The sequence below is a fragment of the Gekko japonicus genome, unplaced genomic scaffold (genome assembly GCF_001447785.1).
Source record: "Gekko japonicus isolate JY-2015 unplaced genomic scaffold, Gekko_japonicus_V1.1 scaffold442, whole genome shotgun sequence".
NCBI classification, from domain to species: domain Eukaryota; kingdom Metazoa; phylum Chordata; class Lepidosauria; order Squamata; family Gekkonidae; genus Gekko; species Gekko japonicus.
The window spans coordinates 1,081,630-1,100,862 of record NW_015174288.1 but is presented as its reverse complement, the minus strand read 5'-3'; the positions used below and the strand labels follow the sequence as shown (position 1 = coordinate 1,100,862).

Here is a 19,233-nt window from a genome sequence, read left to right as displayed (position 1 = left end):
CTGAATGAGGGCCGGAAGCGGGGCGGCCGGAAGCAGGGGGCGGGGCTTCGTCATGTGCCCCACCCCCCTGCACCTCACCCGGGGGAACTGCATTCCCCCGCGTTCCCCCCCGAAATGACCTCTGGTTAGGGGCTATAGGATCCCTGTACCTACAAGTAGTGTGTCAAGGATGCAGGATAGCCTGATGTTGGTAGTAGAATCTCAGTTGCCTAGTATGTCATCACAGTAATTAGTAAAGGTAAAGAGGCAAAATGAACAAGAATGGTTAGGATGGGTTTCCCAAGCATCTGCTCAAAGCCTCTTCTCTAATTGTGCAGTGTGTGTCTTTCACAGATATGTACATATCAGGTCAAGAATAATCATACTGGATTTTTGCATATGGACTGTGACATTAAAGGAAGGCCATGCTGTATTGGGACCAAAGGCAGGTAGGCATGTGATTGTGGAAGCATCTCCCAAAGCTGCTAGCAAGATACTGCCAGCAGTTGCAGAGCTAAGGAAGTGCAGTGTTAAATTCCATCTTGGTGCTCCTAGGTTTTGTTTGTCTGTTGTTTGACCTTTGTTCCAATCAGTTTACTAAGCAAAGTTAGTGTTGGGTAAAGGTCATCTACATGTAGTGCAATTAAACACAAGACGTACAGCTCATCACCCCTTCAGGCTTTGTAACACATTAGCCAAAGTAACTAAGACTTTGATAAACCTGAGCAGCAAGATACCAAGACTTCAGATGACATGGGCTTTCTAGAAGCTCAGTTTTAGTAAAGTTTCTTAATAGCTTGCTGTTGACTTTCTTGTCTGTAACCTACACAGGAGGTGCCTAGATTGAGATTAATATTTCAGTTTACTGATAATCTTTAAAGCATGGTAATATGCAGTGCAGCCGTCTGAATTATTAACAAATGAGAGGGGATACATGTTTGAAGACCAGGGCTGAAACCACAATCTGTCTTGAAGTTTCCAAAAGCTAGCAGGTGTGTAGTTTGACCCTGTGCTGATTTGTCACTGCTGTGTTGTTAGAACTTTCTCTGGAGGTGGAAAAGTGACTTGTTCTCTCACTGTAACTCATTCACAACCCAATTTCTGTGCCAAAAATAGACCTTTCCATGCTGAGCTAGAGATCTGTAGTGATCATGAACAAGTGGTGCATGTAGGTATAAGGCTTTTCTGCTTCTGAAGCTAAGTTCAAAGGCCTCCCCTTCTGTGCACCTCCTTTATTCCCTTTTTGGAAAGAATGCACCAATCAGTCCCCCAGTAGTGTATTGCCCAAGAAGAAGAGATTGGATTTATACCCCGCCCTTCACTACCCAAAGGAATCTCAGAGCCGCTTACAATCTCCTTTCCCTTCCCCTCCCCACAACAGACACCCCATGAGGTAGGTGGGGCTGAGAGAGCTCTGAGAGAACAGCTTGTGAGAAAACAGCTCTGAGGGAACTTGTGACTGACCCAAGGTCACACCATCAGCTGCATGTGGAGGAGTGGGGAATCAAACCCAGGTCTCCCAGATTAGATTCCGTGCTCCTAACCACCACACCAAACTGGCTCAGGGACTCAGCATGAGGGTAGGGGTGGAAATGCGGTCTGAGGACCTCTTATTCACCAGTGACCTCATAGTACTGTGCGGATGTGCAAGATCTAAGTAATGTAACCTCAAAGGCTGATCTGGTTTACAAACCTAGTATTTTCTGAGGAGAGGAGGCTTGGTAGTGAAGGGATTGAATGGTTAACTGATGTGACTTGCATGTCTCTCTCTGTTCTCCACCCCACCCCCAGCTGTGAGATCAGTACTCGAGAATACTGTGAATTCATGCATGGCTACTTCCATGAAGAAGCAACTCTCTGTTCACAGGCAAGTGATGCATTAGGAAGTGTGAGCAGGAAAATCGGTATGGTTTGCCCCATGTTTGTACTTTGGCAAGTCTGTCTATGTAACACCAGGGAAGTGCTCGGGACTAAACACATCCCCTGGCTTCGCTGTCTAAAAATGACAGTGGTAATTACTAGAAAGGGGATCAGGTTCAAGTTATTGAGTTTTATACACACTTCTTGGTGTAGGCAGGAGACTAGAATTGTATAGGTATATATAATAAGAACATAAGAAGACACCTGCTGGATCAGACCAGTGGTCCATGTATCTCAGCATCCTGTTTCACACGGCAACGAACCAACTGCCCTGCAGCCTTCCCCCCACCCCCCGGTATTGTTTTTCTCATAGCTTCCCTCTTCTGCTTCTGGAAGCAGGTGAGGTGAAAAGGAACAATGGATAGCATTCTGGAGAGCCCCTAAAGTTATTCATGTTGGGTTCACTATCCAAGGCCAGCTTGTAACATTTTGGCCCCACCATGTATTTCTTCCTCCCCTGAAGTTCCTCTAATGCTCCTGATGGTACATTGCTCTCCTTTCCTCCATTTTAATCTCACACCTACTAACAGGTTAGACTGAGAATGAGTGACTGGCCCAGTGTCACCCAGCAAGCTTCGTGGTTGGTTGGAGATTTGATCCTGTGTCTCCACAGTCCCAGGCTGACTCCATAAAGCACTATACCATGCTGGCCTCATATGTTCAAAGTTGCATCAACCAGAAAACAGCTGCTGCTTTTTGCATCCAGGCAAATGCCTTTTAGATAGGTAGGTAGGTAGGTAGGTAGGTAGGTGGATAGATAGATAGATAGATAGATAGATAGATAGATAGATAGATAGATAGATTTACTAGGCTGCCCTTCCCTGGAAACGGGCTCAGAGCAGCTTACAATAATATACAACAAAGTAATAACAACAATGGATAGCATTCTGGAGAGCCCCTAAAGTTATTCATGTTGGGTTCACTATCCAAGGCCAGCTTGTAACATTTTGGCCCCACCATGTATTTCTTCCTCCCCTGAAGTTCCTCTAATGCTCCTGATGGTACATTGCTCTCCTTTCCTCCATTTTAATCTCACACCTACTAACAGGTTAGACTGAGAATGAGTGACTGGCCCAGTGTCACCCAGCAAGCTTCGTGGTTGGTTGGAGATTTGATCCTGTGTCTCCACAGTCCCAGGCTGACTCCATAAAGCACTATACCATGCTGGCCTCATATGTTCAAAGTTGCATCAACCAGAAAACAGCTGCTGCTTTTTGCATCCAGGCAAATGCCTTTTAGATAGGTAGGTAGGTAGGTAGGTAGGTAGGTGGATAGATAGATAGATAGATAGATAGATAGATAGATAGATAGATAGATAGATAGATAGATAGATAGATAGATAGATAGATTTACTAGGCTGCCCTTCCCTGGAAACGGGCTCAGAGCAGCTTACAATAATATACAACAAAGTAATAACAGAGCTCAATTTGAAACTAAGTTAAAAATAACCCAGCAATTGCCAATAAATAAAAACACCTCACATATAGTATATGAGATGGTGGACAAGAATACTAGCTCCCCAGCCTGCTTGGGAGAGGGTTACGAGGGATGGGGAAATTATACATTTAAACCCTTGTCACCTACCTTCCAGTTCTAACCTCCACTACAGAAATTGTTTAAGGGAAAAGCACTTAGATGAGCGACCCTGTGGTGAGTGACAGTCTCCATTGCTCTGAGCGTATAGTTGGGAGAGGCTCATCAGCTATCAAAAGTGATTCAATAGTGTTAATGAGCATTGCTTTCACTAAAGTAGAATGAACTTGGGTTCTCCGCCTCCCCAAAGCTTTCTGGCTTCCTTTATGCTTGAATATAAATATACTTTATTTCCCCTTCCCAGGTTCACTGCATGGATAAAGTGTGTGGCCTGCTGCCATTCCTGAACCCAGAGGTTCCTGATCAGTTCTACAGACTCTGGCTGTCCTTGTTCCTTCATGCAGGGTAAGTGAGAAGAGTGCGAGAAGACAATGCCATGGAGGTGCACACTCCTTCTTGTGCAGGAGGGAGCCCTCAGTCTTACTGGTGTGAGCATGGCCTCTTGGTGATCAGCTGCAGCCTGAATGGTCGTAGGAATGATGTAGAAAGTCTACCAGGAAAATCCAAGCAGTCTTTGCTTTGGGGAGTCTCATGTGCTGTGGCTGCTGTAAGCCCACCAGGGTTGTTTGTTCAGCTCTCTGTTATGCCCCCAGTTCCTAGATGTCCATCTAGTTAGCTTGTTTGCCTGTGCGTGCATCCTGTCTGATAAATTCGGCTGGAAAGGAGTTCAACTGATGACGATAGTGGAGTCATAATCTTGGCTTTAGCCTGTGAGAAGTTTTCAGTTTCTTCCCTGGAAACTGGCTTAGAGTTTGGGTCCTGCCAGTGGATGCCTGACAGATTGAGGGTCTTCTTAACGTTTCACTTGAGAGCCAGTGTTGTGTAGTGGTTAGCAGGCTATACATGCAGAGACCTTGGCTCAGATCTGTATAAGCACAAAGCCCACTGCGTGACCTTAGGTCAGTCCCTCTCTTACTTTAACCTACCTGACAGATTTGTTAGTTTAAATAAAGGAGGGGAGAATCATGTATGCTTCCCTAAGTACCTTGGAGGAAAGGTCGTGTAAAAGTTACCTTTGCAGATCCATTGATATATCTCAAAGGGGCACCTGGTGTTAATGAGTTTTATCACTATGAATTCACCCAGCCTGGTTTGAATGTGGATGAGGGATGCTGTTTGAAGCAGTAGGCCACTTGGTTATATGTGCAGCATGTGTTTCTTTGTCTTGCAGAATTATCCACTGCCTGGTTTCAGTGATTTTTCAGATGACAGTTCTCAGGGATTTGGAGAAGCTGGCAGGCTGGCATAGAATCACTATTATTTTCATCCTTAGTGGCATCACAGGCAATTTGGCGAGTGCCATCTTCCTTCCATACAGGGCAGAGGTAAGGGCATGTGCACATGTGGATGGAGGTGAATTACATTCTATTGTGTATGACAAAAAACTGAAAATGCTCCTGTTGTATTCAGAGTTGAGTAGGCTCTGTAGCCCAGCATTCAAAGGTGCCAATAAGCGTTAAGGGGAAAGGGGTTTGGTAACTGAGCAGTCATCACAAGCACTTTATGTATCCACTTTTGAGGACAACGGCATATAGAAATATCATTAGCAAAGTGTGCGTCATTTTAATTTCAGCACAAGATTTCCAGGTTCCAAAATATTTGGTGCACAGAGAGCCGTGGCAGAGACCAGTGACAATGGCCAAGACCTATATACAGTGCAAAATACAGTAATGTATGACCATTGAAATTTTTTTTAAATTTCAATGCATAATACAAAAGGAAAAATATAGCAATTAACCGTCTGCCGGCTACTTAAGACACTGTTTCGATATCGTCTTCAGAATTGTTTCTGTTACTGTCTTGTTGCAGAATGCCCTTGAACAGTTGTAATAAATTGTCTATAAAAGACAAGAGTCAGCTCTTCAAGTATGATATAACATGTAAGTGGACTTATTAGCAGCAGGAAAAAATTACACTTACTGTTTATCAGCCAATCATAGAGGATTAAGAAGTGTATTTGAGAGCCAGTTTGGTTTAGTGGTTAAGTGCGTGGACTCTAATCTGGGAGAACCGGGTTTGATTCCCCACTCCTCCACTTGCAGCTGCTGGATGACCTTCGGCAAGCCATAGTTCTCAAAAACCCTCAAAAAACAACTGTGAGATGAATTTCCCGCAGAATATTCACAGAGACTTCATTTAAAGTGAAATGCATCTATTGTCTGAGGTAAATCTTTCCATAAAATCCATCATAGGAAAATGCAGCAGCCAAAAAATTAATATACAAGATAAATATACAAAAAGTCCAAAACTTCTCCTAAGTAATTTTTCCAGTGTTTCAGACCTCTGGTCCTTCCTCAGGAAGAAAGAACTGTAAAAAGTAAAAAAAATGCAGTAACACTTATTTTAACAATATTTCATAAAGAGTAAACACAATTTTACAAAAAAAACCCATTTACATCATTTCATTCTTATCACTGTTACATAGAGTCTCAAAACTAGAGTCACATTGGATCTTACCAACTGCTGAGAGTCTCATTCCATCTCATAAGATAATGCTTTTCTATTGTTCTGTAAAAGAGAATTCAGCTTTTTTTTAAAGGTTTTTAAAGGTTTTGTTATTCTTTGGTACTTATTACTGTATGCTGCACTGTTGTTTTTGCAAGCCATAGTTCTGTCAGAGCTGTTCTTGAAAAAGAACAGATCTTCGACGTGGTCTCTGTGCTTCACACCCATGGGATCTAGTGCGCACACGCTGGATCGATCGGTGCTGTAGCAAGCTGGCTTAACGGATTTCCGCACCCAGTCCCTCGGGCATGTGCAGGAACCCCACCGTGCATGCCCAGAGGGGTGGGCACGGACATCCCACCAGTTCCTTTCTTACCGGCGCGTTGGAAAGACCACTTTCTTCGTCGGTCTGATCGGTTCGCTGTTTGCTTTTCCCTCACAGCTCTTAGGAATTATTTCCGTTCTTTATTTCATCTTTTTTAGTGATTTGTTCTTCTAAAAAAACTGTAAATAAAAAAACCTTTATTTTTTCTGAGGGGAATTTACCTCAAGCCTTTGGGCCACCCCCCCACCCCCCCAACCGTTACCTCCACTTCTCTTCTTATGGAGAAGAAGTGGGGATTTTTCAATAGGTGCAAACGTTGTAGTAGCGAACTTGCTCCTCCCGACTGTCATACCCTCTGCATTTTTTGCCTGGGAGAGTCTCACAAGCCAAGGTCCTGTCATCACTGCGCTCGTTTCTCTAACCAAATGAGAAAGAACCATGCTGCGCGCCTTAAAGTGGCACTGCTTGAATCGGCCCTTGCTCCTGCTTCAACGATGGAGGAGAGACCATCTACATCGACAGCTCCAGCATCGAGACCTACTTCCGATGTCAACCGCCTGACACCGAAACCATTGACATCGAAGACACGATCGTCCGCCTCCACACCAATTAAAAAGAAGGCTAAGGCAAGTACGGAGCATAAGTCCGCGAAGAAGGGCACCTCCAAGTCCCTTAAGACGGCGAAGAAAGGGAAGGAAGCGGTGCCTGCACTGGGTGATGCCCCTATAGTGCCTCCCACTCCACCGGCAGTATTGATATCGGAGGCCCAAGTCCCTTCACCAATACTGGCCATCCATGTCTTGGACTCCCCTGTCCACCAAACAGAGCGTCCTTACTCTGACATCGAAACGGTAGAGCTCCTAAGTCATCAGATGGATGCAGAGCATTCTCCTTCTCCGTCATCGACATCGACAGTATCGGAAGCTCCCGACATCAATCCACGTCTGCACCGATATACTTCATGTGATACGCAGCGTCACCATCCACGCCTGCATACTCAATCCGTCAATATCGACAGCTGACATTACAGGGACATGTCTCACAGTCAAGCCACTGCCTTGTCTCCCAGACGTCCACGGTCCAGAAGCCGCTCCCCCAGAGTCTTCCTACCTCCCCCACCGCCAATGTCATGGGATCAAAGACAGCTGAGGTATCTCTACGGGGCTTATCCACCATCCATGCCGTGGTTGACTCCAGTGGGCTATTCTGATTGGGATCGTTACTCGACCCACTCCGTTCACAGGTCGAGATCCCCACACAAGTCGAGACCTTCGGCATCTCTGTCCCGTCCTCCTATAGACGACCCCTCCCACCATAAAATGGAACACAGACTATGGCAAATAAAATGCAAGTCTGTGGTCAGGCAGGCAAAAAGGAAATATGAGGAGCATATAGCAAAAAACATAAAAACCAACAATAAAACTTTCTTCAAATACATTAGAAGCAGGAAACCAGCCAGGGAGGCAGTGGGGCCCTTGGATGACCAAGGGGTAAAAGGAGTACTGAAGGATGATAGGGAAAAGGCTGAGAAGCTAAATGCATTTTTTGCCTCCGTCTTCACTGTGGAAGATGAGAGGTGCTTGCCCACTCCAGAGCCGCTGAGTTCGGGAGGGGTGTTGAAAGACCTGAGTCAGATTGAGGTGACGAGAGAGGAGGTCCTAAAACTGATAAACAACTTAAAAACTGATAAATCACCAGGCCCAGATGGCATACATCCAAGAGTTCTGAAAGAACTCAATTGTGAACTTGTGGATCTCCTGACAAAAATATGTAATCTCTCCTTAAAATCAGCCTCCATTCCTGAGGACTGGAAGGTAGCTAATGTCACTCCCATCTTTAAAAAGGGTTCCAGAGGAGATCCGGGAAATTACAGGCCAGTCAGTCTGACGTCGATACCGGGTAAATTGGTGGAAACCATTATTAAGGAAAGAATTAGTAGGCACATAGATGAACAAAACCTATTGAGGCAGACTCAACATGGGTTCTGTAAGGGAAGATCTTGTCTCACTAACCTGTTAATGTTCTTTGAGGGGGTGAACAAACATGTGGACAAGGGGGATCCAATAGATATTGTTTACCTTGACTTCCAGAAAGCTTTTGATAAAGTTCCTCATCAAAGGCTCCTAAGCAAGCTCAAAAATCATGGGATAAAAGGACAAGTCCTTTTATGGATCAAAAACTGGCTAATTAATAGAAAACAGAGAGTGAGTATAAATGGGCAGTTCTCCCAGTGGAGGGGTGTAAGCAGTGGGGTACCACAGGGATCAGTACTTGGTCCACTGCTTTTTAACTTGTTCATTAATGATTTGGAGTTGGGAGTAAGCAGTGAAGTGGCTAAATTTGCGGATGATACGAAGTTGTTCAGGGTGGTGAAAACCAGTGAGGATTGTGAGGCACTCCAAAGGGATCTGTCAAAGTTGGGCGAGTGGGCGTCAACATGGCAAATGGGGTTCAATGTGGCCAAGTGCAAGGTGATGCACATTGGAGCCAAAAATCCTAACTATAAATACACGTTGATGGGGTCTGAACTGGCAGAGACAGATCAAGAGAGAGATCTTGGAGTTGTAGTAGATAACTCACTGAAAATGTCGAGACAGTGTGTGACTGCAATAAAGAAGGCCAATGCTATGCTGGGGATTATTAGGAAGGGTATTGTAAACAGATCAGCCAATATCATAATGCCGCTATATAAATCAATGGTGCGACCTCATCTGGAATACTGTGTGCAATTCTGGTCACCACACCTTAAAAAGGATATTATAGCTTTGAACAGTGGGAGGGCTTCTAGTGTCCTAGCCCCACTGATGGACCTCCTGATGGCACCTGGTATTTTTGGCCACTATGTGACACAGTGTTGGACAAATGGGCCCCCTTCATTCAGCCTGTTGGGAAGGTGAGTTAAGGGCATGGCCATTCCCAGCTGTGTGGTCTTAGGGGGTCTCTTCCTTTTGCCAACTGGTCCTTAACTCCACAACATTCTCATTTGTTCCTGCTCCACTGGGAAGGTAACTGCAGGGCAACCTATCATGTATCCAGGGCATTTGAGTGTGAAGCGGGTCACTGCTTAGTTGGCAGCCTCTGCAGTGTCAAGGTGAGACTGCAGATTGTTCTTCCTCCGGGGTGTGGCAAGGGGTCTGATGCTGAGTGACCACCACCAGCAATGACCCTGGCCAGTCAGTCATGTTAAACTTCTGTTCGGTCATTCTTCTGTCCTCCTTGCTTGCGTGCATGACTCTCTCACACTTTCCCTGCTGGCAAGGTGACTGCAGTCTGCTGGCACAGGACAATTCCTTCCTGACTATGAGTCCTGGGTTCCACCACAGACACAGATGACCACATCCATCCCTCTTACACCGATTGCAAGTTGGAGCATGGGTGGGGGACATGACACAGCAGGCAGGGAACTGGGGGGGGGGGCTTTCCTTTGTTCAAGAGCCATCCCATCTTACTCATTCCACTGGCAAGGTTTTTGAAAGGGATGGTTCATGTGGGTCCTGCCTTGGGGTTTTCGCTGTAGGTTGATGCGAGGAACACATCTTCTTATTCACTCTGATCATGGATTCCATTACAGAGCCACACAGGTTGTTGGCAGCAGGTTTGAGCTGGTATTACCCTCTCAATTCTCGCAATCTCTTCTCTCAAAGGTGGCCAGGGTCCAGCGGCAGTCAGGTTTGGGTGTTCACTGTCGCAATGGGTGGGCTTCAAGCCATCCTGTAAAAAAAGGGGGGGGTGCCTATGCCCACCCTTATCAGCACCTGACCTGACTTGAGCCATCAGTCATTGAGGGATGCTCTGGGGTGGTTGACCATTATGCACTCAGTTTAGACCCGGCACGTTGCAGAGAGGCATTGCTAGCTTCTTCATTTGATGTCTCCTCCTCCTCCAAATGGGAGCCCAATAGGGCCTCCCCACATCCCATGGCTCCATCTCCATGCTGGTAAGGGGACTGAACAGAGGGCACGCACGACCCCCCTGGGGCACGTGGGTGTTGTATAATGTATTCCAGGGCTTTTAGCCACTCCTTCACACTCATCCCACAGACTAGGTGAGTGCAAGGGCCAAGTCCAACTTCCAGAGGAAAGTGTCATCCTTCTCATTGCGCCGTTTTCCACCCATGCTACACAGCCCACACATCCATTCCTTCCAATTGACACCACTGGAAAGGTGATTGCAGGGTGTGATGATGCCAATCACACCATTGTGGCGGGTGCAAGGAAGTTCCCAATTCCATTCAACCTCGAATTTCACCAAGCAGTGGGCTGTGACCAGAGAAAACTTATGCTTGGGAAGGGAGTGGGACCGTTCCTCCAACACTAGCCATCCCCTTCCAGTTGCACCATCAGCAAGGAGAGTCCAGTGCAAGGCCAGGCCAAATCCTCAAGGCAAACCAACTGAGTCCTTGTTCCCAGGGCAAATTGTCTTCCTTCCCATGGCCCTCTCACATCCATCTGCTTTCACCCACACAGCTTGGAGGGTGACTGGTTGCAGGGCCCACCATCCATCCCTTTCTCTCCCTGTACCTGGGCTTTGGTTGTTGTTGTAGCAGTATACTAGGGCACAGGGTCTGACTGTTTTCACTGCCCCCCCATCAAGGTGATTGCCATGACTGCATGGCCAAGATCTTCACCAGGGACTTGTCCTGAAGTTTTTCCCTTTCCTTTTCTTTCTCTTTTTGTCTCTTTGCTCCCTTTGGGCCCCAACTCTCAGCCACCACCCCTTGTGTAAGTAGCGACTCTGGGCCACCAGCAACCTGCATCTTTTACAGATGGGGTGCTTATGAGATCTAGGCTATTGGGCCACTGTCAAGAACATGCGGTACATGTGGGTAATCTGTTAGGGTGGCATGAGCCACAGTACCCTCAGGTGTAGGACACTGTGGCGTCCTAGTCTGCGATGGCCTGGGGTCTTCACAGCAACACATCATCAATGCACATTGCTGGCCAGTGGTCATTTTCAACATAGCAGGGGGGCTCCCAGCCAGCGCCAACATGGCCTTTCAATCTGTCTGCTGGCAAGGTGATTATGGGGCATGGCCAAATCCTTCTGGGGTGTTGGGGGGTGTGTGTGTCAGGCTGCATTCCAGAGCCTGGCTTCATTTTGCTTGAGCGAGGGGGCATGTCCTGAGCTTCCTGAACCTGTTCGGTTTGGCAGAGCAGCTGGGTTCGAGACTGGGTTTTCCTGGTTTGTGCCCATCCCTACTCACTACCCTCTTTAGTTTCTCACTGAGGTCTCCCCCCCCCCCACACACACACTTTGGTTCTTTCTCCCAAGAATACATTACTCAGGAAATTTTGTAGGAAGGTGGCCTTGGTCAAATCTTTTTCTCTCCGAGCCTAATATACCTTTCAGAGATGATGGATGCTTGTTTTTATACATAGTTAGTACATTGTGACCTCACCCTTTCTTCAAGGAGTACCTCATTCTCCCATTTTATCCTTTCAACCACACTGGGAGGTGAATGTGGGTGACCCAAGGCTGCCTTATGAGCTTCATGATTGAATGGGGATTTTGAACCTGGGTCTCTTAGATCCTCTTCTGACTCTATAACTACCACTCTGAATAGGGCTGCCAAGTGGGGGGCGGGGGGCGGGTAAACCCCCACTTCGGAGGCCCAATTTCCACTGCCGCGGAATCGGGCCCCGGGGGGAACTCCGCCCCTGCGTGCGCGTCACCCGGAAGTGACACAGGCACGCTGGGGGCGGGGCCACAGCCGTACAAGGGAAAACCCTATGGTTTCCCCTTGTATGGCCATAACCCCGCCCGCAGCATGCCTGCGTCACTTCCAGGTGACGCGCGTGCACGCACACCCAACGCCGGCCGGGGGGCCCCGCTTCCGGCAAAGAATCACTTGGCAGCCCTAACTCTGAAGATAAAATGCCCAGAGGGAGCTTAAGACATCTCACTGCTTATTTACTGTATGGCACTGGCTTAGCTTCAGCTAAAAAAAAAAAAAAAAAAAAAGGAAGTGCCCTACTTCTTTGGGGGATAGGGAAAGAGGATCAACTGATTTTTTTCCTCAGTGGACTGAGACTTCTAGGCCAAAAGCCATTAGGCTTCTAAGAACTCAGAGCCTTAAACTTCCTGGTGGGGAGAAAACAAACGACTGCTTATGATAGCCGTCTCGTAATTAGTTCAATGCTAACACAATTGTATATTCTCACTCTTCCCACCTCCCCCTGGTGTAAGAAAGGTATGATATGGCAGGCTGAAACACTTGCCATAAGGTGGATGCTGAGAATATGGCAGCAGTAATCCTTTTTCTCTCTTAGTGGAGGTGTGACCTCTTCTTTCTGAGGTCATTGGAAAAGTAGGGCAAAAAGATACTTGTCAGGAAAGCAGCCCTGCAGCCTCCATGTGCCATGCCAGCACGTGCCCAATTGGCTTGCACGTGAGAGTTCCCACACACCCTTTCCCCACTGACACAACAGGCAGGTGGCTAATCTGAGAGGTCTAAAAGGAGATCACCCAGCTAATCTCTGGGGAACCATCAGCAGTTTCTCAGAATACAGCCCTGGGAGAGGAGCCTGCAGCTTTGCTGCTGAGTCACTGGATGCTTTCCAGTGAGTCCCTTTCTTTTGGCTCACAGACTTTTGTAGCCTTCCCTGTCCTGGAAACCAGGAAGAATACCTGGAGCAGGCCTACACAACTGCCCTGTGTCACTGTTGATGCTTGGACCAAACAAGGGAAGGGACTGTCAGCAACAGCTTCTTTGCACTGGGAGGAGGGACGCTGAAGGCTTCTTTCAAGTATCCAGGCTTGCTTATCCTTCATGGAGTACTTGCCCTTGCATGCCACTTCAGGCCTTGTCATCTGCAGTGAGATGGATGCAATAAGGCGATGGCTTTTTTTTGTTTCTTTTTTTGCGCGCTGCAACCACGTCACCTGAAAGTGACGCGACCATGCCGGGCACGCTGGGGGCGGGGCCACGGTCATCCGAGGGAAAACTCTATGGTTTTCCCTTGGGTGACCGTGGCCCCGCCCCCAGCGTGCCCGGCGTGGTCGCGTCACTTTCGGGTGACGTGCACGTCGGGTGCTTTGGGGGTGGGGTTCCTCCCGGGGCCTGATCCGCCAGCGGCGGGGAACGGGCCTCTGGGGCGTGGGTTTCCCCGCCCCCCCGGGGGGACTTGGCAAGGCTATCACCCAGTCACTGTGCCTATTTGCTCTTATCCTAGGAAAGACGCTTTGCAGGGTCCTGGAGTTCCACTTCTACTTTCTGAGTCTTCTCTGCACACTTTCATGCTTATGTATTGCTGATAATCTTGAGGACCTGAAATGTGTATTGTCTGTTGATGAAAACTTGGATCCTTAGGATGCTGAATTCTGTGTCCAGTGCCTAATCACAGTGATGCTACCGTGTGAAATGGTAGAATACACTGCCCCAGGCTTAGCCTGTTTCTCAGACAGATTGGAATATAGTGATTAAAAGGCTTGTTTCTGCCGGTGCTTGAACAAGTGTACCCCTGTGGGAGACAGAAGAGTGCATGCAGCATATGCTAGAAAACTGCAGGACCTGATCATGTTTAATCCCACACACTGGGGATCAAAGAAGGGCTGCTGTTATCCAAAGTGGGCAGTGTTTATATCACTGAGCTCCCAGAGCTTTGTCGCGGCATGCATAGGGGCTATTTAACAAGTGTGCTGACTGCCCTTGAGTTGGGCAGCCAGCCGCACACTTCTTTCATTTTTTTAAATCTGACCCTGGGCTTGTACTTTTGCAGTGGTGGGCAAAACAGCAGAAAACAGCCCTTGATTAAAGCTTACGGTTTTGTCCTCTTGTTGTTCAGTCCATATGCTGGCACTGAATTTGGTTTGTGATTCATTACCTGAATGGGAAGAAGCCATCATGTGAAGTTGTTCAGGCACCATAAAGCTTCTGCATCTGTCACTTGAATTTCCAGGCTCTCCTGTCCAGTAAGGATTAAATCTTCTTTGTGGTCTCTGTGCAGTCCCACACATGGGTTCTGTGCCCACCAGAGAACTACAAGAGCTAGCCTCTGGTTTTTGGCACATTTTCTTCCCACGCTCTGGGGAGCAGGCATTGACTGTGCATGCCTCGAGTAGGGAAACGCCCTCCTATTCAGTTTCTTCTCGACCACTGCGCTGATCAGACCTACCTCGCTGCATTCTACTCTTCTGAACTGCCTCATAGGCCTCTTCTTCTTTCTCCTCATCTTCATCTTTGCTTTTGTCTCCTGCTGCAACGCCTCAAAAAAAAGAGGGGGATTCTCTATGAGTCTCTTGTTGTCAACTGTCTCTCCACACACACACGCACACACCCCTGGGGCCCTTGGTGTGGTGCATGAAAGGGAAGACTTGGTTTAAACATTGTCAAAATTGCGAAGGGGAAATCCCAACTACCAACGGACATTCCCTGTGCTTTTTTTGCCTGGGCGAGGCTCACAAACCTGATTCCTGCACCCATTGCAGCAATTTTACCAAACAGGCCTGAAGAAATAGAGCTGCAAGACTGAAGAGCCACCTCCTTGAGACCTCCCATCATTCAGTGATGTCCCGGTCCTCGAGCTGCAGAACCTCGCTGCCTCCCCCAGCTCAGAGAGGAGATTCAGCTAAGTTGGCAGCCTCCTTGGCCTCAATGGCAACAAAGTGTAAGACCAACAAACAGTCCAAGGGCCCCTTGGTTTCATCCCCAGATGCGCCGAAACCAAAGAAATCATACAAGTCAAAGGACCGATTGGTACTGATACCCACTTCAGTCCCAACAAATGTCTCCGCTCCTGTGCAGCCTCCGGAGATGTCAACAGTGGGCCTGCAGGACTCCACCCCTGCCCTGACCCTGTCTTCAACTCTGTCTACTGTGGCTGCTCCTCTCACACAAGTGGTGCACATTTCATCCAGATCACTGTCTGCAGCTACTTGCCATCGGAGTTTCTGAAAGCCGACCCCGCCCATTTGGACACACCTCCTTCACAGCCCGCCAAACTGCTGTGCCTATCACCTTGGGGTCGGTTCTCTCGGAGCCGTTCTTGATCCTGAAGCAGACAGCAGTTTCGCTATGCCCCGGCTTCTTATGCTGTGCCTTATGAGGGCTATCCCAGATACTCTTCAAAATCATGCTCTCCTTCTCCATGCATTTTCCTCGAACCTACACAGGGGATTCTACTTCTGGTATTTCATTGTCCCGAAACGGGATGGGGGTAAGCACCCCATAATGGAGCTGCAGCAGCTCAACTGCTACGTTCCCCACAAAAAATTCTGGATGATTACTCTTCAAGCGATCCTTCCCCTGCTTCCTAACTGTGCCTGGTTGGCATCCCTCGACCTGCAGGATGCCTATTTTCACATCACCATGCAGTCAGCTTGAAGAGGCTGGGATTGTGATGAACACAAGTGGTCGTTAAATCTCACCTATCTGCAAGCCATCTTCCGCAATTTCGGGCACCCCAAGATAGATGTCTTTGTCGCTCAGGACACTGCGAAGTGTCCGATTTTCTACAGTTGAAGTCCCCTGATGGGGTCCCTCTGGAAAAATCCATCTATAGGCGATTGAGTTGTTGTGGAGAAAGAAGGTTAAATCCTTATATTGCCGCCTTCGCTTCCGGATCTCGAATGGAATGTCCTTTAGGATTTTTACTTCTTTGTCTTTGACCTTCAAGACTTTTCCAGATGTAGCTTTCAAAACATTGTCTCTGGTGGATCTCTTAGAGAATTTCACATATATTTCTCCAGGCATATTATTTTTCTTAATAAAATCTGGATAAGTTCGATAAGCCAAATCTATATCATTTTGCAATGCATTGTTTAATTTCTGTCATTGGTGCTAATGCTTCACTTAAAATTAGTTTCAAATTTTCTCCTTTTTCCTCAGGAATACCTTGAAAGCGTAAGACAAACACTGATCTTTCCATTTGAAGTTGTAGCAGTTGGCTCTTATCTGAAGCTCTCTCTTTTCCCACTTCCTCCAATTTTTGTTCAATATCTTTTATCTTTGTTTCAACTTTCTTAATGGCTCTGTCAGTTTTGTCTGCTCTTTTATCCATCTGTGTCAGTTGCTTTTGGACTCCATCCAGCTTATCTGCTCCAGCAGGGGGCACAGTGCCATAGCCAGCATGTTGGGAAAGTCAGCAGCTGCTTCCTGTGTCTGGGTGGGAGTTGTTGGTATGGTGTTTCCTGTGAGAGGTTTCTTTTCCAGCGCCATTGTTCTCCCTCGACCAGACATTGTTTATACAAGAAGAAAGTTTTTGAAGTCAAAGTTCTCTGATTTAGATACGCTTTGGATTAGTTTGCACTTTTCAGTTTCAATTACAGTCTTACACGATTCGTTTCGTTTATTCTCTTTTCTTTATCATTCAAGAACTGTTCAGTTTCGGAGGGGGATACCCAGGTCTCCCCCACCCGCCGCTTATTTCTTGAGTTAAAGCCGTTGGACTTAAAGATTTAGCCACTTGTATAGGGGATCTCTTAACTCACTGTTTTTTCACGTTTAAGTCATGCTAGATCACTTGTTCGCTCATCCGGCAGCCAGCTCTTGTCGCCAAGATGGCTTTGTGGCGGCAGGATCTCTCGGGGTAGGGAGAGCCTCGATCCCTCAGCCATCGCCTCAGAAGAGGCTCTCCTCTGCACCCCAGGCTGGGACTCCCCTACAAGGACTCAGGGTGTGGGATGGATCCAGCCTGAACCCCTCCTGTCTGCCACGACTCGGCGCGTCTTCATCAGGAGCTCGATGGGACGTGTCCAAGCCTCAAGTTGCCAAAACCGGAAGCCACAAGCTTACTCCTTTTTGCTGGGACTTGTCAGTGGCAGCTGGAAGAAACTGAGTGGGAGGACATTTCCTTCTCCACTCCAGGCATGCACAGTCAATGCCTGTTCCCCAGAGCATGGGAACAAAATGTGCCAAAAGCCAGAGGCTAGCTCTTGTAGTTCTCCAGGGTTGGATTCGAGCGCAGGCACAGAACCCATGTGTGTGACTGCACAGATGACCACTCGAAAATCATGTTATGTTTGCCATGTTATGGCTGGAGGCAGGTTCAAAGTCCATCCCGTACTATATCATGTGCCATATTGAGGTATTTTAAGGAGAAAATTAAAGCACAGTTTCTCAAGAATCCCAAATTTTGCAAAGGAGATACATTGTATGTTTCCAAATGTAAGTGGTCTAACATGCAGTGACTGGTGCCTATCTCCTGCTTCTGATTCATAAAGAACAGGTTGCTTACCTGTAACTGGTGTTCTACAAGTGGTCATCCATGCAGTTACATTGATGGGCTCTTGCATGCACACAGAGTCCTCCTCTGGAAATTTCCAGAGCTTTTTTTTTTTTTTTGCATGAGCTCTGCTCCCTTCAGCAGTAAAGACAAGACCACACATGCCTGCAGGGGGTACAGCCATGTCTCCCACTCAGTTCTTCATAGACCTCCACAGCAATTACCTCTTTGGGAACTTTCTCAGTCAATAGTTGTGAGCTAACTTTCCATATCTTGTTTTTTTGATTAAAATAAGGAAAGGGAGAAAAGAGGGGAAGTGAGCTTTTCCCAAGGATAAAAAGTTTGGGGGGATAGAGGGAGCAAAGTTTGCACCAAATATGTTTTTAAGCTTAGAAGTTTCCAAAGAGGGATTCTCTACACACTTGAGATCCCATCAGTGTAATGCACAGAAACCAGGGTGATGAATTCCAAATAATGAAATTAAACCTCAGACTCTGGATAAAAAATGCAAAGTGATTAAATTTAGGCAAAGTAGTGAAAACATTCTTTTCTTAATGGTGAGCACAGAATTTTGTGGAACAGGAAGGAAATCCAGCGACAGTGCACTCTCCTAGTAATATAGCTGCTGCGTTGAAGACCCAGGACTAAATAAAGGAAATAAAGTAAAAGGGGACTTGGAGAAGCACCTTCAAGTCAGAGAGGTCTTTAGTAAACTTGAGCACATATCTCCTTATTTATTTATTTCTGTCAAATTATATTCCGCTCAGAGTGGATCACTAAATTCTCGAGCTATTCTAAATTATAGCTCCCTGGCACACTGCACTGGAAAGGGGCTGCATTATTCCACTGGCCCATGTAGATCAGTATTCTGAACCATGATTGGCAGGAGGTTTGCAGGGTCCATAAATTTTTCTCGGGTGGGGTGTTGTGGCAAGGTATCTTGGATAGATTAAACCATAACTGACTTTATTCCCTTTCCTTTGTTTCAGGTTGGTCCAGCAGGATCCCAATTTGGTTTGCTAGCCTGCCTTTTTGTGGAACTTTTCCAGAGCTGGCAGGTCCTTGAGAAGCCCTGGAAAGCTTTCCTGAACCTATCAGGAATTGTCCTCTTCCTCTTTGTGTGTGGCCTCTTGCCATGGATCGACAACATTGCACACATATTTGGGTTCCTCAGTGGCCTCTTGCTGTCATTTGCATTTCTACCCTACATCACCTTTGGTACCGTGGACAAGTATCGCAAGAGGATCATGATCATAGTCTCTCTGCTGGTCTTCATTGGTCTGTTCGCTTCTCTTGTGATCTGGCTGTATGTGTACCCCATTAATTGGCATTGGACTGAGTATCTCACTTGTCTGCCCTTCACCACCAAGTTTTGTGAAAAGTATGATTTGGACCAGACCTTGCACTGATGGTTTTGGGAGGCTATTATGTGAGCTTGTGGGAGAAGATTATAAACTTGCTGGATTTTGAGCAACTAGGAGTGGATATAAGTCACTTTGGTAATGAAAAGCAAGGCATGTCTGTTTCTGGCTTCCCCATTGAATCCCCCTATCCCTGAGTTTTACTCATGTAGTAGGGTTCTGTTTCTGAGATGCATCCCCCCCCCCAAAAAAAAAAATGAAGTGGAAGAACTGCAACTTTTGTAAACTTCCTGGAGATGAGGAAATACATATGTGCTTCATGTTCTTGCATGGCAGTTCCTGGGCATTGAGTAGCTGCTTCTGGGAAGTTTAGCGGTGAAGTGAGATCATTTCCCTCAGGGAATTCCCCGTCATGTCTTGAGTCCCAGTTAGGATGCAGTTTTTTTGG

General features: G+C 47.0%; 1 protein-coding gene across 1 annotated transcript in view; it reads left to right on the top strand.

Annotated features, from left to right (window-relative positions):
• Window positions 1-19,233, top strand: part of RHBDF2 (rhomboid 5 homolog 2 (Drosophila)) — a 49,333-nt gene extending 30,100 nt beyond the window's left edge. The window contains exons 13-17 of the mRNA XM_015424000.1: window positions 334-428; window positions 1,771-1,846; window positions 3,737-3,837; window positions 4,664-4,817; window positions 18,414-19,233. Of these exons, the coding sequence (XP_015279486.1) occupies window positions 334-428; window positions 1,771-1,846; window positions 3,737-3,837; window positions 4,664-4,817; window positions 18,414-18,833 (846 nt within the window). The 3' untranslated portion in view covers window positions 18,834-19,233. The remainder of the gene's footprint in view (window positions 1-333; window positions 429-1,770; window positions 1,847-3,736; window positions 3,838-4,663; window positions 4,818-18,413) is intronic.